Source organism: Teleopsis dalmanni, chromosome X (assembly GCF_002237135.1).
Source record: "Teleopsis dalmanni isolate 2A chromosome X, ASM223713v2, whole genome shotgun sequence".
Taxonomy (NCBI): Eukaryota; Metazoa; Arthropoda; class Insecta; order Diptera; family Diopsidae; genus Teleopsis; species Teleopsis dalmanni.
This window is the reverse complement of record NC_051848.1, coordinates 42577141-42596469: the sequence shown is the minus strand read 5'-3', so window position 1 is coordinate 42596469 and position 19329 is coordinate 42577141. Positions and strand designations below refer to the sequence as shown.

At 31.1% G+C, this 19329-nt stretch overlaps 1 protein-coding gene across 1 annotated transcript; it reads right to left on the bottom strand.

Moving 5' to 3' along the window:
* Positions 1-328: 328 nt before the first annotated feature.
* LOC119689021 (protein disulfide-isomerase A6 homolog) lies at positions 329-3874 on the bottom strand. Its single transcript, XM_038103756.1, has 3 exons — positions 3513-3874; positions 2815-3446; positions 329-1158 (listed from the first exon to the last, which is right to left on the bottom strand). The coding sequence occupies exons 1-3, from the start codon at positions 3529-3531 to the stop codon at positions 523-525; spliced, it is 1287 nt and encodes a 428-aa protein (XP_037959684.1). The 5' UTR covers positions 3532-3874; the 3' UTR covers positions 329-522.
* Positions 3875-19329: the final 15455 nt, after the last annotated feature.

Genomic DNA, 19329 nt, shown 5'->3' with positions numbered 1-19329 from the left:
TTTTTTCGAGTGAGCACTGATTTATATAGATACATTTTATGTAGAATAAATATAATACAAAATTAAATCAATAAATAAAGGCAATAAATGAAACAGATTTCATACATTGGAATTCATTACAAATTTATTAATAAATTTTAATTAACGCAAAGAACACCTTGTGGTTAATTAGTTATTTAATATTTACGTAAATATTTCAAGTTTTCAAAATAAATATTTATTCAAAATAAATTTCAGCGCATGTACACATTAAAATATTGCGAATGATGGATTTGTAGTTATAAAATCGGAATAGAAATTTACATATATAAGTTTTAAACAAATAGAATTAAACAAAATATATTATTTACTTGTTCTGTTAAGTTTGTTACTTTCTGGTTTAAAATGTTTATATAAAAAAAGTTGCAGTTCACATGCAAGTGAACGAGCAATCCATTACAGTCTTAATTTTTATACTATTTTAAGGAAAAAACAAAAATAAAAAATAATAATAATCAAATTCTTAAGCTACAAACAAACAATTTACAGCTCATCCTTAATGTCATCTAAATCGACATCGGATAAGTCAATTTCTTCAATTTCAGGCATTTGACCATCTTTACCATCCCAAGGTTGAACATCAACAATGGCTGGCAATTTAGCGCCACGCACAGGTGCAGTACGTCCGCGACCAAAAGAAATATCCCGTAGGAATTCATTAACTCCTTCCTTTGAAAATGAACCTTTCAATACTGAGAATTTCATCTTTTTGAAACTAACAACAGCCATAGCAGGATAACCAAAGCCTCCGATTTCAAGCGCCTCCTCCAATTCCTGTTGTGCATATCCTTCGGTCCAACCCCAACCCCATAGTTTTTGTTTAAATTTGTCACCCATCTCGCGTAACATATCCAAATGTTCATTACGACATTTTGCATTGCAGTCGAGTATGTTGGGCAAGACAGATATCACACAAAGAGATTTATCTTCACATGCAGTATTGAAGGATGCCTCATTTACAATTTCTACAATTTCTGGTGGTGGTGCCATATGCTTATCCAATGCAAATGCAACAATGTCATTGGCAGAACGTCCGCCCTCATAGTCTTGGGCATCACTCTTACTCTTCTTGCCTCCAGGGAAGAATTTGATTGTGGGATAACCTCGAACTCCATATTCCTAAAAGAAAATAAATTGTGTTAATATGAATACAACTAAAATGTTATCATATAATGAATATGTATCAATATATAATGTTATATATTGAATAATGTACCTATATATATAAAACAACGTGTATATATAAAACAATTTATATATATAAAATAACGTATATATATAAAATAATGTATATATATAAAATAATGTATGCATATATACAATCTTTTTCGTATGAAGACCTGAAAAATATTTTCCTTAATTTATTTCTTTGATTCATTTGATCCATTACATAAAAACGAATATATTAAAGCAAAACAAAAAAAAAGGGTATAAAATCCCTAGATATCATAAAAATAGCTCATTCATACAACTAAGCTAAGACTTTGGCTCCGATCAGCGATAGAATTCTTGCAATATAAATATGGAGTAAATGGATTTTATAGCATTGCTTTTAGGCTAATCAATTGCGTTGTTCTTCTAAGTTCTTAGTATGTTGGCTTTAAAAAAGTCAATGCATTATAGGTAATCAGGTTATAATGTTGGCTTAACCATACTTACACGGTTTTACCAAATTTTATTACAAAGAAACTAAAATTGATATCTATAGTATAGCTTACTAAAATATGAATCGGAATAGATTCTAGAAATAGTCGCGTTTATGCTTTAAATCAAAGGTAAACTAAAGGAGAAATAATGAATGGCTTTGTATCTCAAAGTGTACCCATATTGTATGAAAACAAGAGAAGCTATGGTTTAGAATATTACATTTTATATATATATATACATCCATGTATATACATATATACATAGATATATATATGTACATATATACATATATATATTCTCATATCTATATTTATATCTTCCTATACCTATATTTATATATTCTTATATCTATACTTATATATACCTATATCTATACTTGTATATTATATCTATATTTATAGATTCCTATATCTGTATTTATATATTCCTATATCTTTATTAACATATTCTTATATCTATACTTATATATACCTATATCTATACTTGTACATTATATCTATATTTATAGATTCCTATATCTGTATTTATATATTCCTATATCTATATTTACATATTCTTATATCTATACTTATATATACCTATATCTATTTTTGTTTATCATATCTATATATACATATTCCTGTACCTATACTTATTTATATATACCCATATCTATATTTTTATATTCTCATATTTATACTTATATATACCTATATCTATATTTATATATTATATTCATATTTACATATTCTTATATCTATGTTTATATATTCCTATGTCTATATTAATATATTCCAACATTTATATTTATATATTCTAATAGCTATATTTATATATTCCTAAAGCTATATTTATATATCCCTACATTTATATTTATATGTTGCGAAATCTATGCTTATATCTATATTTGTATATTCCTATATCTATATATATTTCTATTCCTATATCTGTATTTATATATTGCTAAATCTGTATTTATAAATTCCTATATCTACATTTATATATTCCTATGTCTATATTTATGTATTTTTATATCTATATGCTGACATTCCTATATCTATATTTTAATATATATATAAACTATATATATTTATGTAAATTTCATGAGGATTAAAATAATTATAAAGCACATTTAATTAATATACTTACAGCTGCTTTACTCTGATGGACAGTTGCATCTAAAGCGCCCAACTTAACTTTGCCCTTCAATTCTTTAGCAGCTTTAGCCCATTCAGGTGCCAAGTTTTTACAGTGTCCACACCATGGTGCAAAGAACTCAACTAACCACACATCGTCCGATTGCAAAACTAACTTATCGAAATTATCTTCTGTAAGCTCAATGACATCATCATCACCACTAGATGAGCTTCCACCGCTACTACCACCGCCTAGCGCAGAGTTCACTTTCTTCTTGACTTCAGCTAAAGCCGCTTCAGCCATTGCTTTTGCTGTTCGTTGGCCATTGAAATCCGTGGGCGAACGTTTATTAGCACCGAAAATTTTAATACTTGGATACCCACGCACACCATATTCGCCTCCAAGCGAATTGTGCTCATCAGCGTTAACAGAACCTACCTTAACTATGCCCTTCAATGCCGAGGCTAATTTTTTGTACTCCGGCACCAACTGTTGACAATGTCCACACCAAGGTGCAAAGAATTCAACTATCCAAATGGCATCGTCATTAACCACAAGGCGTTGGAAATTCGCTGGCGTTAGTTCCACAACATTATCAGAAGGTGAATAAAACGCCCACGTCGTACCGCACAGCAGTCCCAAAACTAGAAATGCACAATATATACACATATAACATGTTTCTTGCACAAATCGTCAGTAAATTAACTTACAGATAAGGAACTTAAACATTTTCGCCTTTATTTGTATTTACTTTTAAAATTTTTCTATAAATACCGGCGAGTAAATTCTTTCAACTCTTTTGGTGATAATTTATTTTCTAATACTTGCAGTTAATTTTGACAGATAATCACAGGAAGACGAGTTCAATTTTCTGTACTTAATTTAACCTCGCTTACAAAAATTTTAATTATTTTACTTAAAACTAAAACTGCACGCCAAGAAACACTGCTTATTGTTGTCTACTTCTGTGCCGACTGTCAAACGCTCTTGCCGATTTATGCTTTTTCTCCCAGAGTTGCTTTGCCACTGACATTTGTTCATTTTTGATTGGTTGACGTGGTGGCGTAGAATGAGAGATAGAGAAAGATAGCAAAACACATCAAAAAGAATATTTCGAAATGTAGGCGGATTGGCGCATAAACAATGATTTGTTTAAAATTAAATAAATATTATTATATTCAATAAATGTTATATTACAAAGGGAAAAATAATAAATATTTAAAAAATATATATATGATATGAGCTACGATGATATCAAGACATAGATTTAAACATATATATAAATGTTATAAACATTCACTTTAACTTGGATTAATTTTATTATAGTGAATATTGATAATTTTATTAAATGTTAGAGTTAAATATTTAATAATGATATACAAATACGCTAATTATATTAAAATATGCAACTTATAGAAATATAAATCTTAAACTTTAAATTTTAATGTTTGAATTATTCGTTGAATTGTGAGATTATTGTGAAATACGTTTGTCTATAACATTTGATTTAATCTGTTGTTTTTTATTTATGTTGTTAAAATATTTAAAGTATTTTGTTTACTTTGCAAATGTTTAAATTCATATAGGAATTATGCCTGCTATATTCTAAAATAAATTGACAAGTATGCCAAATATTCCATTAAGAAGAAAACAAAGAAAAAGACACGCAATAAACAACGAGAAACACATCTGTCGATAAAGCAGTTTAACAGTTTGCAAAATAAGAATTATCTGCAAAAATAGCCAATAATATTGTAGTTTGAAATGTCTAATAAAAAATTATTATAGAGATTATATATGAAAATAATAATCAAACTTAATATTAAATAATAGTTTTTGAAATAAAACTTTTTTTATGTAGATGCGTCACTTCTTTTAGTAGAAATTAATTTAATTGAATTGTAGGTGGCGCTGTTTATAAATGAGCCAAACGACCGTATTATAATACGGTCTTTAATAAGCGCACATTTGTATAAAGATCGTACTATTACGTTCTTCGAAGCTTTTACTGTTAATCAACTTAAAAGAGGTTGTGGTTTGCGAATAACCGGTTGTAGTCTATGGCTTTTAAGCTTTTAAGCACCTTTTAAGTAACTGCGTTTGAAAGCTGTTCAATTAAAACCTTGTTTCTATTTGTCTCATTTATACAATGCTTACACTACTTACTTAGTAAGTTATCACTTAGTGTGTTTCCACTGCTTACTTAGTTTAACTTATCCAGAAAATTTAATTAACCATACAAAGAGCTTAAGTGTTTTTTAAATTATTGAAAAATAAAGCTAAAATATTATACCAAAAAAGTCGAATGCAACCCATAAAAATAAAATGACTAAAATTTTGAATATTTTTCATATATTTTATATATAAAATGTAAACATACGTACTAAAAAAGCAAGTATTTAATAAAATCTTTTTTTTTAATAATTAAATATTTAATATATTTATAAAATATATACATATGGTATATGAATAAATGATCATACCTATATAATATATACGTCAAATATATTTCTAACTTTTTGTGTGATATATTATTGTGTGAAATTTTTTTTAAGAAACACAAGGTTTCATAAAACTTTCAAAAAACTTTCTGACACATAAAAGCTTTTCCACGTGCAATAAGTAAGTTATGCCAATCGAAACGACAAAATCTTGAAGTTACTTAAAATCATGTTTCCACTGTTTACTTAATAAGTTACTTAAATAAGCTTAAGATTTTATAAATTTCCATTGACATAAGTTACTTATTGCATGTGAAAGAGCTTTTATGTGTCAGAAAATTCTGAAAGTTCTAAATGTAGAGCTTTTATTTGTTTACATTTCAATTATAAGCAGAAAGTATTTAGTTTTGAATTGTTAACAGAAATTAATTTACTGAGCATGGAAAATGCAGGAAATTCAAATAATTAAGAGTGTGTGCGAGTTGTTCTAATTTCATGCTAAACTAAATAGGATTTTCCTTGGCTTTTTTTGTATAAGCCATTATCCTATTAAGAATGATCTGATCTAATATATATTAGACTACATACTAACTGTTATAGTTAATCCTATAAAAAATCAGCAGTTTCGCTGGCGTAATCGAATTGTGTGAATGAAAAAAAGTGTCCTGGCTAGAAATGTGTTAAATTACTCGCTACTGTTAAAGGTAGAGGACATCCGTACTTTCGTTGGAAGAATCAGGCAATCAATCAGGAGAAAGCACTCGGTACTAAAAACTGGGGAGAGTCCATTAGATTTGATACCTGCTAATGGTAAACACGGTAAAGGACATCTGTACCTTCTTTTAAAGGATCAGATCATCAACCAGGTGAAGGTTCTCGGTACTGACAACTGGCACCCGCCTGTTAGATTCGATTGTTGCTGATGGTAGACGGGGTGGAGGATCAGGTAAGCAATTAGGTGAAGATGCTCGGTACTACTAACTGGTGACAGCAAGGCGCTCTATCGGAGGCAACCATGGATGACTCATGTGTATAATGGTTAAGCAAATAAGTAAGTAAGTACTAAGAAATTAGTAATTAGTACTGTTGCGAGGTGAAATTAAGGACCTTCGCTTCGAAAAGCCATCTATAGTAAAATAGTAAATAGTAACCTTTTTTACTTTTAGTGTACGTTATATATTATAAATTAATGTTATACTCGAGAGAATGAATGTCGAATATTATCAGAAGTTCATATATAAAATGTGATGTAGAATAAAAATCGTTTTGAAAGTCTTTCACCCCCAGATATATTTGCACTAAACATGGGAATATTAAAAGACTTTAATATATAGAGATATCTGAAATTAATAATATCTTATAGATTGTAAAAAAAATATTTTTTTAGAAAATAAGAAACTTAAGTTCTCTCAAAGTTTAGTTGGTATTTTTAAGAGAATTTAAAATTGCGGTGTTTTCGTCGGATATGACCTCTACAGGATTTATTGAGGGTTCGATCCGTATAAATCGTTCAAAATGTTGGAAATTTAATGTATAAAATTTGAAATTAAATTTTTTGACAAATATTAAAAGACGTAAGATTATTTATTTATCTAAACCTCAATTTTAATTGTGCTTATTACCACTAAACTCAACCAACCCAGAACCGAGGCGTACAATGCCAACCCAAAAGGATTTGTAGAGGATATCTGTTGCGCTTTTTGTACTTTTACTCGGCTTCCAAAAAGGAGAAATTAATACAAAAGCCAAAGCAACAAAAGCAATAACAATGAAAGCAAATTTTGGGATAACAAAGCAACTTTAACTTTGATTTATGTTTTCTCGTGTACTTAACAAAGTAAATAAATTTCCGAACAAGGATTATAAATGCTGGCCAATGAGTTGGTATATGTGTGAGCAGATTATATCAGGAACCGGAAAAGGTGTTTTATTGTACTTTTTGCAATTTTCGCAGAAGAAAAAACAAAAATAAAAAAAATATTAAAAGAAAAATATCACTCCAGTTTTAAGAAAAAAAAAAAATATAAAATTTAAATCGTCCTTAAAGCTGCCGTATCCTTTGTTTGTTTGAATACATTTCTTAATAAAAAAAAAAGAAATTAATTATAAATATATATCTTATATTTTCACTAAGTACTTTTAATTAAAAATGAATTTGTATCTTACATTCAACATTATATTACCATATTTACAAGATACATAAGATTGCTGTTATCTAGTTTTGTGGAAATGATTAAATCTTAATATATGAAGACCACTTTTAGTTCATATATACGTATTATTTAATAAAAATTATATTTCGTAAGTATAAATTTGGAATAAATAACAACAGTCCATAAATAACGTCTACTCCTTCTGGTGCGCAACAAAGTGTTTTTTTTTATTGAATATCTTAAGGACATAAACTCTCTTGTATTTAAGGAATACGTATATTTCATGTGTTGTTTAACAGAAAAATAATTGATTCGAATAAAATATAGAGCAACTTAAATAAAAGTGCCAAAAATTCAATATTAATACCACATAAATCTTTGTTTATTCACTGTTCCTAATGCCCAATGAAACCGAGCTCCTGCGAGTATTAAGGAAAATTGACCGTGTAATTTATCTTACATGCCGCAGTGTGGAAAGTGAATGCGGGAAGGAAAATAAATAAATAAGCGAAGGAAACCCCTACGGAAAAGTGGAATTACTTCAGTAATAAGTGTCATAGTAGGGCGATTGGATTGCTGTTACGAGGCTTTCCGATAGACACACATGCAAGGATATTCACTGGCCATTCAAAGCACGCACATATGCACGCTGGCAATTTCCAATTAGGAAAAAATCACCGCAGATATGAGAATTATTTCATTTATATTTTTGTAGTTTAATTTTACATAAATTCATGTGTTATTTTGTTATCGTTAACAGTGTATATTGTTGAGTTATAGAAAAGGTGACTGCACGATTCCGATTTTCCTGATACGCCTACCTGTTTTAGTAAAGTCATCTTTTATGTATAATTTACTGTACTAGGTTATATAGTTACTTACTACTTATTTAACCATAACAACCCGTTACCGAGTTTCGGCCTCACTATGTCTTCCCAGGCGTCTCTGCTACGTGCGCCTCTTCTCCAGTCTCGTACATCAAGTCCAGTTAGTGCTCCCTCAACTTGTTCACTCCTTCCGCCAACTACTACTTCAAACAACTTTTTCGCTGGAGCATCTTCGTTCATTCTCACGACGTGACCAAGCCAGCGAAACCGCTAGATGTTAATTCGCTAAATTATATCAATGTCGTAATTAGGCTTGTACAGAACCAAAGATTTTACAAAGAACTTTCCTTTCGAACACTCCCAACGCTTCTTCATCATTCACAGGGAGGATGAGCTACCTTTAGAGCGTAAATTTTGTTTGTCGAGAGATAGCTCTATATCCCAATTGCCTACTGAGCTCATAGTAGCACCTATTAGCAATTACGAATCTTCGTCTGATCTTCAGACTGACATCATTCATGTTTGTTACGGCGGTGCCAAGGTAGCTGAAATCCTTGACAGATTCGAAAGTATAGTCGCCAGCCACTAGCTCGACGTTCGAGCGACGCACATTTCTACCAGTAGCCGACATATACTTTGTTTTGCCTTCATTCACCGCTAAGCCCATTTTTGCAGATTTCTTTTCGACTGCAGCAAACGCAGTTGTAACATCACGGTTTCATTATCTTGACTTCAAAAAACTGTTATATTCAGGTAAATGGGAGCTTTCCCACCACCCTCTCAAAAATGGGTCTTGACACTGTTCTTAACATTTTTCTAGTATACTTGCTTATTTCAAACAAGACTTCCAATTCCTTTGCTATCACTATCCAAACTCAAATTTGGTAAACTTGCTGAAGACCTTTTTCATATATTTAAATGCACTGTGTATGGTGTGATATCATCGCCAGACTTAATAATATTCAATTTGCAGTTTGGTTGTGCTTTCTGTGTTTTAGTCCCAAAACATCAGGAGTGCAAATGTCATTTAGTATCATCTGTTTCTGTTTCACAAACTTTTATTGATGGCTCAAAAACTGAACGCCTTTCGTGTCAAAAAATTATTTGCGTTGACCTTAGAGAAAGTAGCTTATGTCTATTCTGTTTGGGAAACGGATTATATTTTCCTTGCTTTTGTTTGGCAGGGACTCGGGTTTAAAATTTTAGAGTCGGATGTTGTAGGTTAATTTTATATTAGTTCCCTAACTTTTCCAATTGTTTTCCGCTTTCTCAAAAGTAAGGTTTCGCTTTTGTAAGATACTTTGAGGTTTGTGTCACTTTTTATAAATCCTTGCTTAAGGTGGTTGTAGTGGGTTGGGCTCTCACACTAGAAACCACCAAAGAACAAATAATAATGGTAGTGTTGAGTTAAGAAACCTACTTTAAGATCTATTGAAGTTAATGTCGTTAATAATCTCATCGAACCAAGAGTTTTTATGAAGTGTTTGTATTCCAAGTTCTTGAAATTTTCTATTTATTTATAATTAAATTTAAAATAAATTATACATTCTTACTAACATTTTGAGAAAAGTGCACTTAACGCATTTAAAAATAATAAAAAAATAATAAAAAATCAATTTGCATATAAAAAATTGTTATTCATCAAAAAGCCCTTATCCCTTATTCCACTGTCACAGATGGAAAACGGATAGAGAGATATATAAAAAAATTTCTCCACCGAAATGGAAAAATATGAAACCTAAGCAAATATTTTTATTTTTATTATTATTGAATTATAATGCATATCGAATGTCGAACATAAACACTAAATGTCAAAATGCCATAAGTTAAACAAATAACGATTTCAGAACTCACTCACACATTCGATGAGCAACGTCGATGTGAACAAAGGATTCGATGGCATAGGATGGGGTTAAGCTCTATTAAAGTGCTGCAAGAGCCTTAACTGTTGTTGTAGTCATAATTTCAAAAGTGCAAAACCTGATTATTCGGTCAAACATTTTATAACCTCGTCTACTCATATATGCACGTCTATGGGAAAGCACTGTTAATATGGGTTTTTGAAAGTGCGATTTTATATTGCATTTCACACAAACTAAGCAACTCGATATTACATCCGATTTCATGCTGGCCCATATATTTGAAACGATATTTATACATTCAGTACACAAATCAAATGTGCTCCTTGTGAGACGCCTCAATGGCATTTCTTGTGATACTACAAGGAAAGGAGCACACGAGTCCTTTTTACGTGAAATGTTGTCACGCAAATAAGCGCACATTAACGGGTGTATTACCGATGCCCAAAGGACTATTTTTTATTGATACACAATGTATGAGTAAAACCGCTACGAATTTGAATTTAACTTTTTGATTTGTTGTTGTTTTCGTTTTTTTTTTTGACTTCTTAAAAAAAGGGTGTAATGCTCACTTTACGTTTATATTGCGCTACAGTTGGTTCGCAGGTATGCTATGCTTATTAGATAAGCACTTTCGATTGGTAAATCTGGGACAAATTTTTCAGTCGAGATTCACTTTTAAAGCTATTTTCATTATCGATTGGCATATCTCTAGCGAAATGTATAACACTCGAGATTAGTTTATATTACTCTACATATTTTAGATCTTTAGCAAAATGACTCTAAAATGAACAGTTGTTTTATATGTCTTGACAAATAAATTTTGATTTGATGCGATATATGTATTTTTAAAAAACATTGATGTCTACTAACACTACTACAAAAATATTAGATTACAATAGAAATGTTTATTGTGCAAAAATAATTTGATAGGTCGCGAGTAAATCTAGATTGCATCCAGATTTATCAATCGAAAACCCCATAAGATACATTATAGTTTTAAAGTGTGTTTTTGAAAGGAATGGGACTGCATAACATGAGATTATCCTGTACTTGTAGAGTACAGGTGAAGGACCAATGAGTGTTAAACCATCAAAATTTTTTTATATTAAATATTTTATACATTAAAAATAGGAAAGATTAAATTAAACCAAAAAACAAAAAAAATACTTCAACTATCAACTATGGTATCTTTATAGAATTTATTTGTAATTCGCTAAACAACCAATTATAAAGATCACAACACTTGATTTTTGAGAGATTATATTGGATTATTGCGGACTCAGCTCTCCTTTTGTTCATTACTTTAACGACTATTGAACTATACGAGAATAGTCAATAGAAGTTTGCTCAACATCCCATTAAAGTATATTCAGTCTTGATGGGCCTAGCCTTAGAGGTCCATGCCTTAGAGCTATGTACGAGAGAATGCCTACGTAGGGGCACACATCATTAACAATAACATAATTCTAGATCTTGTAGTTCAGTATCATTTTCCAAAGATGAAATACAAACTTGAGTAAGAAGTATATATAATGAAGTTTTCTTACTAACATAAAGTGTTGAAACTGTGTTCAAATGTTAGATAGATATAACATAATGTATATGAGTACCTTGTGAAGGGTATTCCGAAAAGTCACTATGATTGACACAAACTGTCGAATTTTTTTATTTATTTTTTCTATACGCTTATTTTTTCGTAACATCTGAGGCAGTCGAGCAAAAGTATCGTCATTTCAGTTTGCAGTCAACACATATTCGAACCCCTTTTTGAGGCGTTAATGCATATTATTGATATCTTTGGCATTAATGTGCTGCACTACCAGCGCTCATCGGCTGTACAGAGCCTTGTACTGTGAGGCATGAGCTTCTTACACGGTAGCATTGACAAATTTTAACCGAAGAAAGGAGTAAGGTTTTCTGATTTTCTTCCAATTTCATTCAATTTTCCAATATAAAAAGTATTTTACGTTTACGTTATTGTGTGAGCTTAACTTCCTTCATATCTGTTATCCATTTTTCTTTTCATTGACTTCAATTTTATTTACTGAATGAAATGGAGTGTTCGTCTGTTTGTCTGCCTTTGTTTTTTTGAAATGTCAATGTGGATTTAGCCTTATCAAAAGGATATTTGTTATGACACACGTTTTGTGCTTTCATTGTTATTATTTGGTGTTATAAATTATGACAATTTTATGAACTTTAATATTTCACTTGTGACTCCCCGAACTGAACTTGCTATACGTATATGGAGTCAACAAATTGTTAACTCTAAGGGTAGTTTTTTCAATTCGATATGTGAACTTCAAGAAAAATCTTCATAATAGGTTTTTGATATAAAAAAAGGAAAAAAAAATGATTTGTTATTTAAATGACATGACAAAAATATTTTCCTTTAAAAATGTGTCAGTAAGTATTCAAATATTCAATACTGATTCTATTATAATTATATTCAATACTCAATACAAAACTTTACAATATAAATATGTTAATGAAAACAGACTTCATTAGTTGTTCCTGAGCAAAACTGTCGAGAATGGACAATTTGGTTGGAGATTTGCAAGTGGTTCGAAAACTCCTTGACTCCTTGACATTTTGATATTTTTCTTTTATCAAAAAAAAAAATAACTCTTAAAACTAGCTTATTGACAATGACTAATCAATGTTAGATGAAATCCGGGTAGGTGTCATCTATATTGACTATATTATTACTATTTTTTCTACATTAGTCACAAATTTTCTATATATAAAGTGTTTTCTTAGCTGCATGAGAACTTAAAATGATAACAAGTTAGGTTAGGTTATACCGGCGATCCTAGGGGGTACCACGTAGACCCAAAAATCAATTGTGTTAGCGTATTATTAAAAACTTAAGGCTTAAAACCATTTAGAAATTTTGGCAAAGCTTATGATGGTATTTGAATGGAGGCCCTGAAGTTCGCCGAGATCCTTAAAAAAGAAAGCCCCTTTTAAGGCGGCGCCCTGCATGTACAGATGCAAAGCGGATGAGAGGCGCTTTCAGCATTCTCACTACAATTACGGCAGATATGGTTGAAAGGGAGATTTAGTCTCCTAGCATGGGTACCTACTGCAAGACTAATATCTCTCCGCGGCAACTTTTTGAGAGAGCGCAATTTTCTTTGTGTGTGGCCACATTGCATACAGATGCTTGTATATCGTAGAGTCTTCCCATCTTTTATTAAAAAGTTTAGTAAAATGATAATACAAGATATAAATATTATTGAAATGAAACTTCTTTTATTATAATCTGGTAAATAATTTCATGGCATTAATTTTTTGAATATAATTTTCGGTATATGCCTACCATGGTTACTAATTAACTGATTCAATCCATCAGTCCAACTTTTAACTATTTTTTCCAATAAATGTGGCCATATGGTTATGCATAGGCTTAGCCTATACATAGGCTTCCAATGCTTCAAGAGTTGCTGTTTTATCGGTTGTCGGCATAAACCAGTGATTTAACATAACCCCGTAAGTAGTAATTGGGAAGCGTTAAATGGCTCATTAAATAGCAATTATATCATGTTTATCTATTATATTATATAGTGAATAGTGTATTTAGTATTTTCCAAGTATGTGTTAGCGTTATCACTGCACATCAGAAACTTGTATATAGTGGTTTACATTAAGACTGAAAAGTTTTCGGAAATTCTCATTTAAAATTCGCGCGCTGTATATTTTTCGATATTTTAAGTTTATGTAGTTTGGCAGCACTTTCCTTAATTACTATGCCAAAAATGAGCGCGATCTGTCAGACAGTTCGTTTACGGCAGCTGTTGAAACCAGTTCACCTCAGTAGTGCGTTGCGAAATGTCTTCGACCGTCGTACGACCGTCCTGAAAGGCCTTGTACCACTCATAAACTTGAGTTTTCGATAAAACTGATTCCCATAAGCCTTTTGTAGCATTCGCAACGATTCTGCACACGAAATTTCGTTCGAAACACAAAATTTGATGCAAACTCTTTGTTCAATATTTTTTTCCATTGTTTTTTTCGCAACGCACTACTGAGGTGAACTGGTTTCAACAGCTGCCGTAAACGAACTGTCTGACAGATCGCGCTCATTTTTTGCATAGTAATTGTCCTTAATTGCTGCCAAACTACATAAACTTAAAATATCGAAAAATATACAGCGCGCGAATTTTAAATGAGAATTTCCGAAAACTTTTCGGTCTTAATGTAGATTAGGTCAGCTGTAGTTGCTTAATTCCTTAAGGCGTTCTTGATTCTTAAACCTGAATTCAATCAAGATTTATTCTCGATCTATCAAATTTTCTTGCCCAATGGAACATTTTAAGAGCTATCTAAAATTTTTGTAGTAGTATTAGTAGAAATTTATAATTTTCATAAATTTATATGTCGAATCAAGTCACACTTTACCTTATAAAACAATTATAAATTTTAGGGTAATCTTGCTACTCTGGCAAAATATCTAGAGTAATATAAACTAATCTCGAGTGTCATATATTTTGGTCAAAAATAACCGGAAATAAAAATTGCACTTAATATGAATCTGGATTGAAAAATTTACCCCAGATTGACCAATAGAAGATTGGACTGGATTACTATCAGAGATACTGGCTTCACAATTATTTGCAATGAAATATTTTAGAACCTTAGAATAATTTTATTAAAAAAATTAGCACTTTACTTAGCTATGATAATCCTTTTTGATAATAAAATAAACATTTATTAAATGAATTTTTATTAACGATTAAAAAAATATCAATAAGTATTCCCTAGATTAATCGGGAATACGGCAGTTGGCTTGCCACATGGACTTAAGCAAATCTAGTCAGCAAGAATGTGCCAATATATTTTAATAAAAATCTAAAAAAATTATTTTCTTTTTTTTTAATGCAAAAGATTTATTTTAATTACGTAGAACTAAGACAAAAACTCAAAGGAAATTAATTGATTTTGTTATGTTTTGCGGAGAACGAAAAGTGCCCAGCAATTTTAAGTTAACGTCAGCAAAATACAACCGGAACACCACAACAAACCAACAAGAACACGAACTATGATAAAATAACAATACAACAATCTAATAAAACTTATAAAAGTCATTAATTTCCCGGAAAAACAATATTGCAAGCAGTAGAAAGTTCTAAGAAACTTTGTCTGAAATGATAACGCATTTCTTTCGTGTTCCACACCAGCCCATTCCCTCACCCATTGTCTCATCTATTGACTCACCCATCGCCAGCTCGGAACTCATATAACCAGCTCGGAACTTATTTTTACTGCATTAAATGAGTGCAAAAGCAGAGTATATAAAGTGTTAAAAGATGCGGTTAGGGGAGGCACGAAGTGTGTGATGTCCCATAAAAACTTACCGCAGTTGTTGAACGATAGTGCAAACTATACGAAATGACATTAAAATGGCAACACTTTCCCAAACGAGCGCACAAATGAACAAACACATGCCTCACATGTTAATAGGCCTATAAATCTTAGCCGTATCTTTAAGGACCGGAGGCGCACACACAGACGAACACGCATCCATGGGAGCATATTACGTATACGACAGTGTTTGTTAAGTGTTGCAGATTCTAAATTCATTATATTTTTATGTCGTTGTGTGCCTGTAAGTGTGTTCACCCAATCTGATTTCTTCAACGATTCACTGCAGTATAAATTGTTCCTGTCCTCATTTGCCTCATTGTCCTCATTGTCCTCATCTCCGTATCGGCCATTCTCCGGGCTGGTATGATGTATGCCGTTTTAGGTAATTAAAAATGTTTAGCTTTCCTATTTGAAAGGTAATTGTGTAGGTAGTAAATTTACATATCAAACCCAAGGAAAGCAACTACAAATACAATTAGACGCCTACTTACGCCAGCACGTACTGTCGTACAGTCGGAATGATGCCGCATATGTCGTCATTATTTCATTCTGGGGTTAAGGGATATTCTGTTCTGTTTATTAAATATATTTTGCATAAATTCACTTAATTTAAGTTATTTTATAAGAAAATCAGAAGTTTCCCTTCTTGTGTGATAACGACGTATATTTCATATTTATTTGTTGCGTATGATTCTGCTTTGTATGGGACACCAATTTCCATTATACGGAACTACTTTTCTCATCTTTTAGTTATTTTTGATACATTAGCCGCATGCCAAATTAATAGAAAAGGATACGCCGCTGGTTACTTTTTGTTTGCTGATTATGTTTGATCACGTTTTGTAAGTTTTATTTGCACAAACACTCATACACGCACTGAGAGTTCCTTGCAGGGACAGGGATTTGAAGGACGATATATGTATACACTCATTTTCGGCAGAGTATAAAGACAGACTTCTTAGAGTGTAGGCATTGCATGCATCCTATCAAAGTTCTGGCTATTGTTTTCAACAAAAATTAAAAAGGGCATAAAATATTTATTTATGAGTACGTTGACTACTCATAAGTGCTCCTCATATTGTCTTCTGTTCATTAAAATGAAATTAATCTTCTAATTCATGCAAAATACGCAGATATAAATATGCTTTATAACAGCGGTAATTAAACGAGAATAAAATTTTCTATTGAAATCGTAGAAAGAGGCGATGAAAATGCTAACAAGCATTTGGAACATTTGTAAGATCTCTCAGAAATGAATGCAGAAAATTTCTACTGCATTATTCATTCGTTCATTCATTCCTAAAATCCAGTAATCAATTAACTGCTGTATAATAGCATTAGAAAAGTTGCAAAGCAAATATTCTAACAAATAGTTTTTACCGTACATCATCATCATCATCCATAGCTACGCAGTCCATGTAGGACGTAAGCTTGTTTTGCGACATTTTACCCGAGGCTGTCGTTCTACATTCCTAACTCGATTGTTTTTCACTTGGTTAGGTAGTTCGTCTAGCACAAACCATATGTCTGATTTTTTTGCGCCAGACGCACGCGTTCGTTCAAGAAATGGACTTTGTTGGTACGCCTAGGTGTTAATATGGCGGGTATATCTCACTTTTTACGTTCGCATAGTTATGGACCTATGCTCACATAGGAACTCTATAATAGTGTTATAGATGTTTTACAGGAAGATGATGCCTCAATTTTAAATTCTTTTAAAAATACCAACTAAACTTTCAGAGAACTTACGTTCCTTATATTTTAAACAATTAATTTTTTTTTCCAATCTATAGTATAATATAGTGTATTCAATTGCAGCTATCTCAATATATTAAAGCCTCTTATAATTCCCATATTTAGTATAATTATAAGTGGGATTGGGAGACTTTCCAAACGATTTATATTCTACATCACATTTTATATATGAACATTCGACACTAATTCTATCGAGTATAACGTTTATTTATAGTTTATAACGTACACTTAAAGTAAAAAATGTTACTCTTTATCATTTTACTGCTAGATTGTAGCATTAAAAAAGATGCAAAGTAAATATTCTAATAAATAATTTTTACTGTCGATAATGTGCCGTAATCAAATAACAATATCAAATTAATTAATGGTCAAAAATATTTAGTTGATCTGCTATCTGAATGCCACTTTTAATTTTGTTCGAGATGAACATTAGCTCTTTGAATTAGTTATGTTAAAGATTCAGTTTTATTTGACTGAATAAATAATAAGTAGTAATAACTAATTATTACGGCATTATTACTGTAAAGATCCGCCGAGTTATATACTGGAGTTCGCTAAACTAAGACGTAAATCTAGATTTAATATGGAACTGAAAAATTTTTTCACTGTTTCATGTGTTTAGTAATCAAATCATTGTTTGCCGAATAACAGCTAATAATAATAATAATTATAATATTATGTGGGTTTAAACTGAAGCCTGTGTCTACACATGACATACAACAAGTAATACCAACTAATTAATCACCATTAAAAAGAACATAAGGAAATATGCAAATGTAAGTGATCAATGTTGCAAAAGATGTCTAGTTCATAATAACACTTGAACATGTGATATGAACAACGACAAGGAAATTTTGATTGATTTAAAATTGATATATAGGTTAAGTTAGATTATCCTAACTGGTGATCCAAAAGATTGAGTTAGGTCTATTGATCTATTGTGTTATCATATAATGAACTCAGGGGTTTAAAACTACCTTTGACAAAGCTTAAAATGATTTTTAGAGAGTGGTTCTGGAGTTAGCATAGAAACTTAAAAAAGATATCCGATAAAATAGTAGCTGTAATAAAGCAGATGGGAGGCACTATCACTGACTTCTCCAAAGATTCGACAGAAGTGATTAAACGGGTGATTCAGATAGTTTCCTGATCGAGTGTTATCTGTTAGCAAGCCTACCATAAAACAAATATCTCTAATGGATATTTCAATCAGAGTACTTGGTTCTTTCTTTCCTATATATCGTTGATTCTATCCATCTTTTATTAAGTTACAAGTTGATATATAGGGTTCAAGAAACTTGCTGGTTATTTAATTCTGAATACTTTGTAGAAAATAAAATTCAGCTTTATTGGCAAGTAATTAGACGTGTACTTTTTTATGACTATGCTTCTTACAAACTTATTAAAATATTGTATTGAGATATATGCAAAAAACTCCATGGTATGTCAAAAATGAAGATATACACACAGACTTAAGAGTCAAGAGTATGCAAAAACAGAGACGTAGCGCTGAAGTTGTTAGAGTCCGTGGATGATCACATTTATTCAGAATTGCCCTCTCATAGAATCACCTTACTATTATATTTAAATAGAGGTTTTGTTATAGTGGATCAGACACTAACTTATGTTTCATTAAGTAAAGAAGAAGAAGAAAGAAAACAGTTATGTTAGATATACATATGTCTTATTCTTGGGAAATTTATTAGTAATATCTAGGGTTGTGTTTCATATTTTATATTATATGATTTGAAATTGGCTAAGGCTAATATTGTAACTATCAAAATAGAAATCAAAATAAATGTTATATATATTGATCACACGTGTTGATAAAAGTTGTTGTATATATAGAGTTGCTTATATATTTTGTTCTATCGCATGTGCAAAGTAGAATTATCACATTGTATATAGTGCGGAGCTGAGAATAATAATGTGGAGCACACGTTCTTCGAGTGCAATAAGCGGTTACCCGAACTAAAACTCCAGACGACGCTAGTTGGAGTTTATTTGTCACCACTCAAAATTGCTAAAAAGATTCTGAGGCTGATGAAAGTAGATTCAGATAGAAGACAGCTGTAGAAATAATTATATCACGCCAAAACATGACATAACGTATAAGCATATA

What these genes read in the sequence shown, in the direction of transcription:
- LOC119689021 (XM_038103756.1), bottom strand. An exon ending in TCCATCAGAGTAAAGCAGCT is followed by an intron (nt 1,159 to 2,814) that starts GTAAGTATATTA and finishes ATTTTCTTTTAG; the next exon opens with GAATATGGAGTTCGAGGTTA.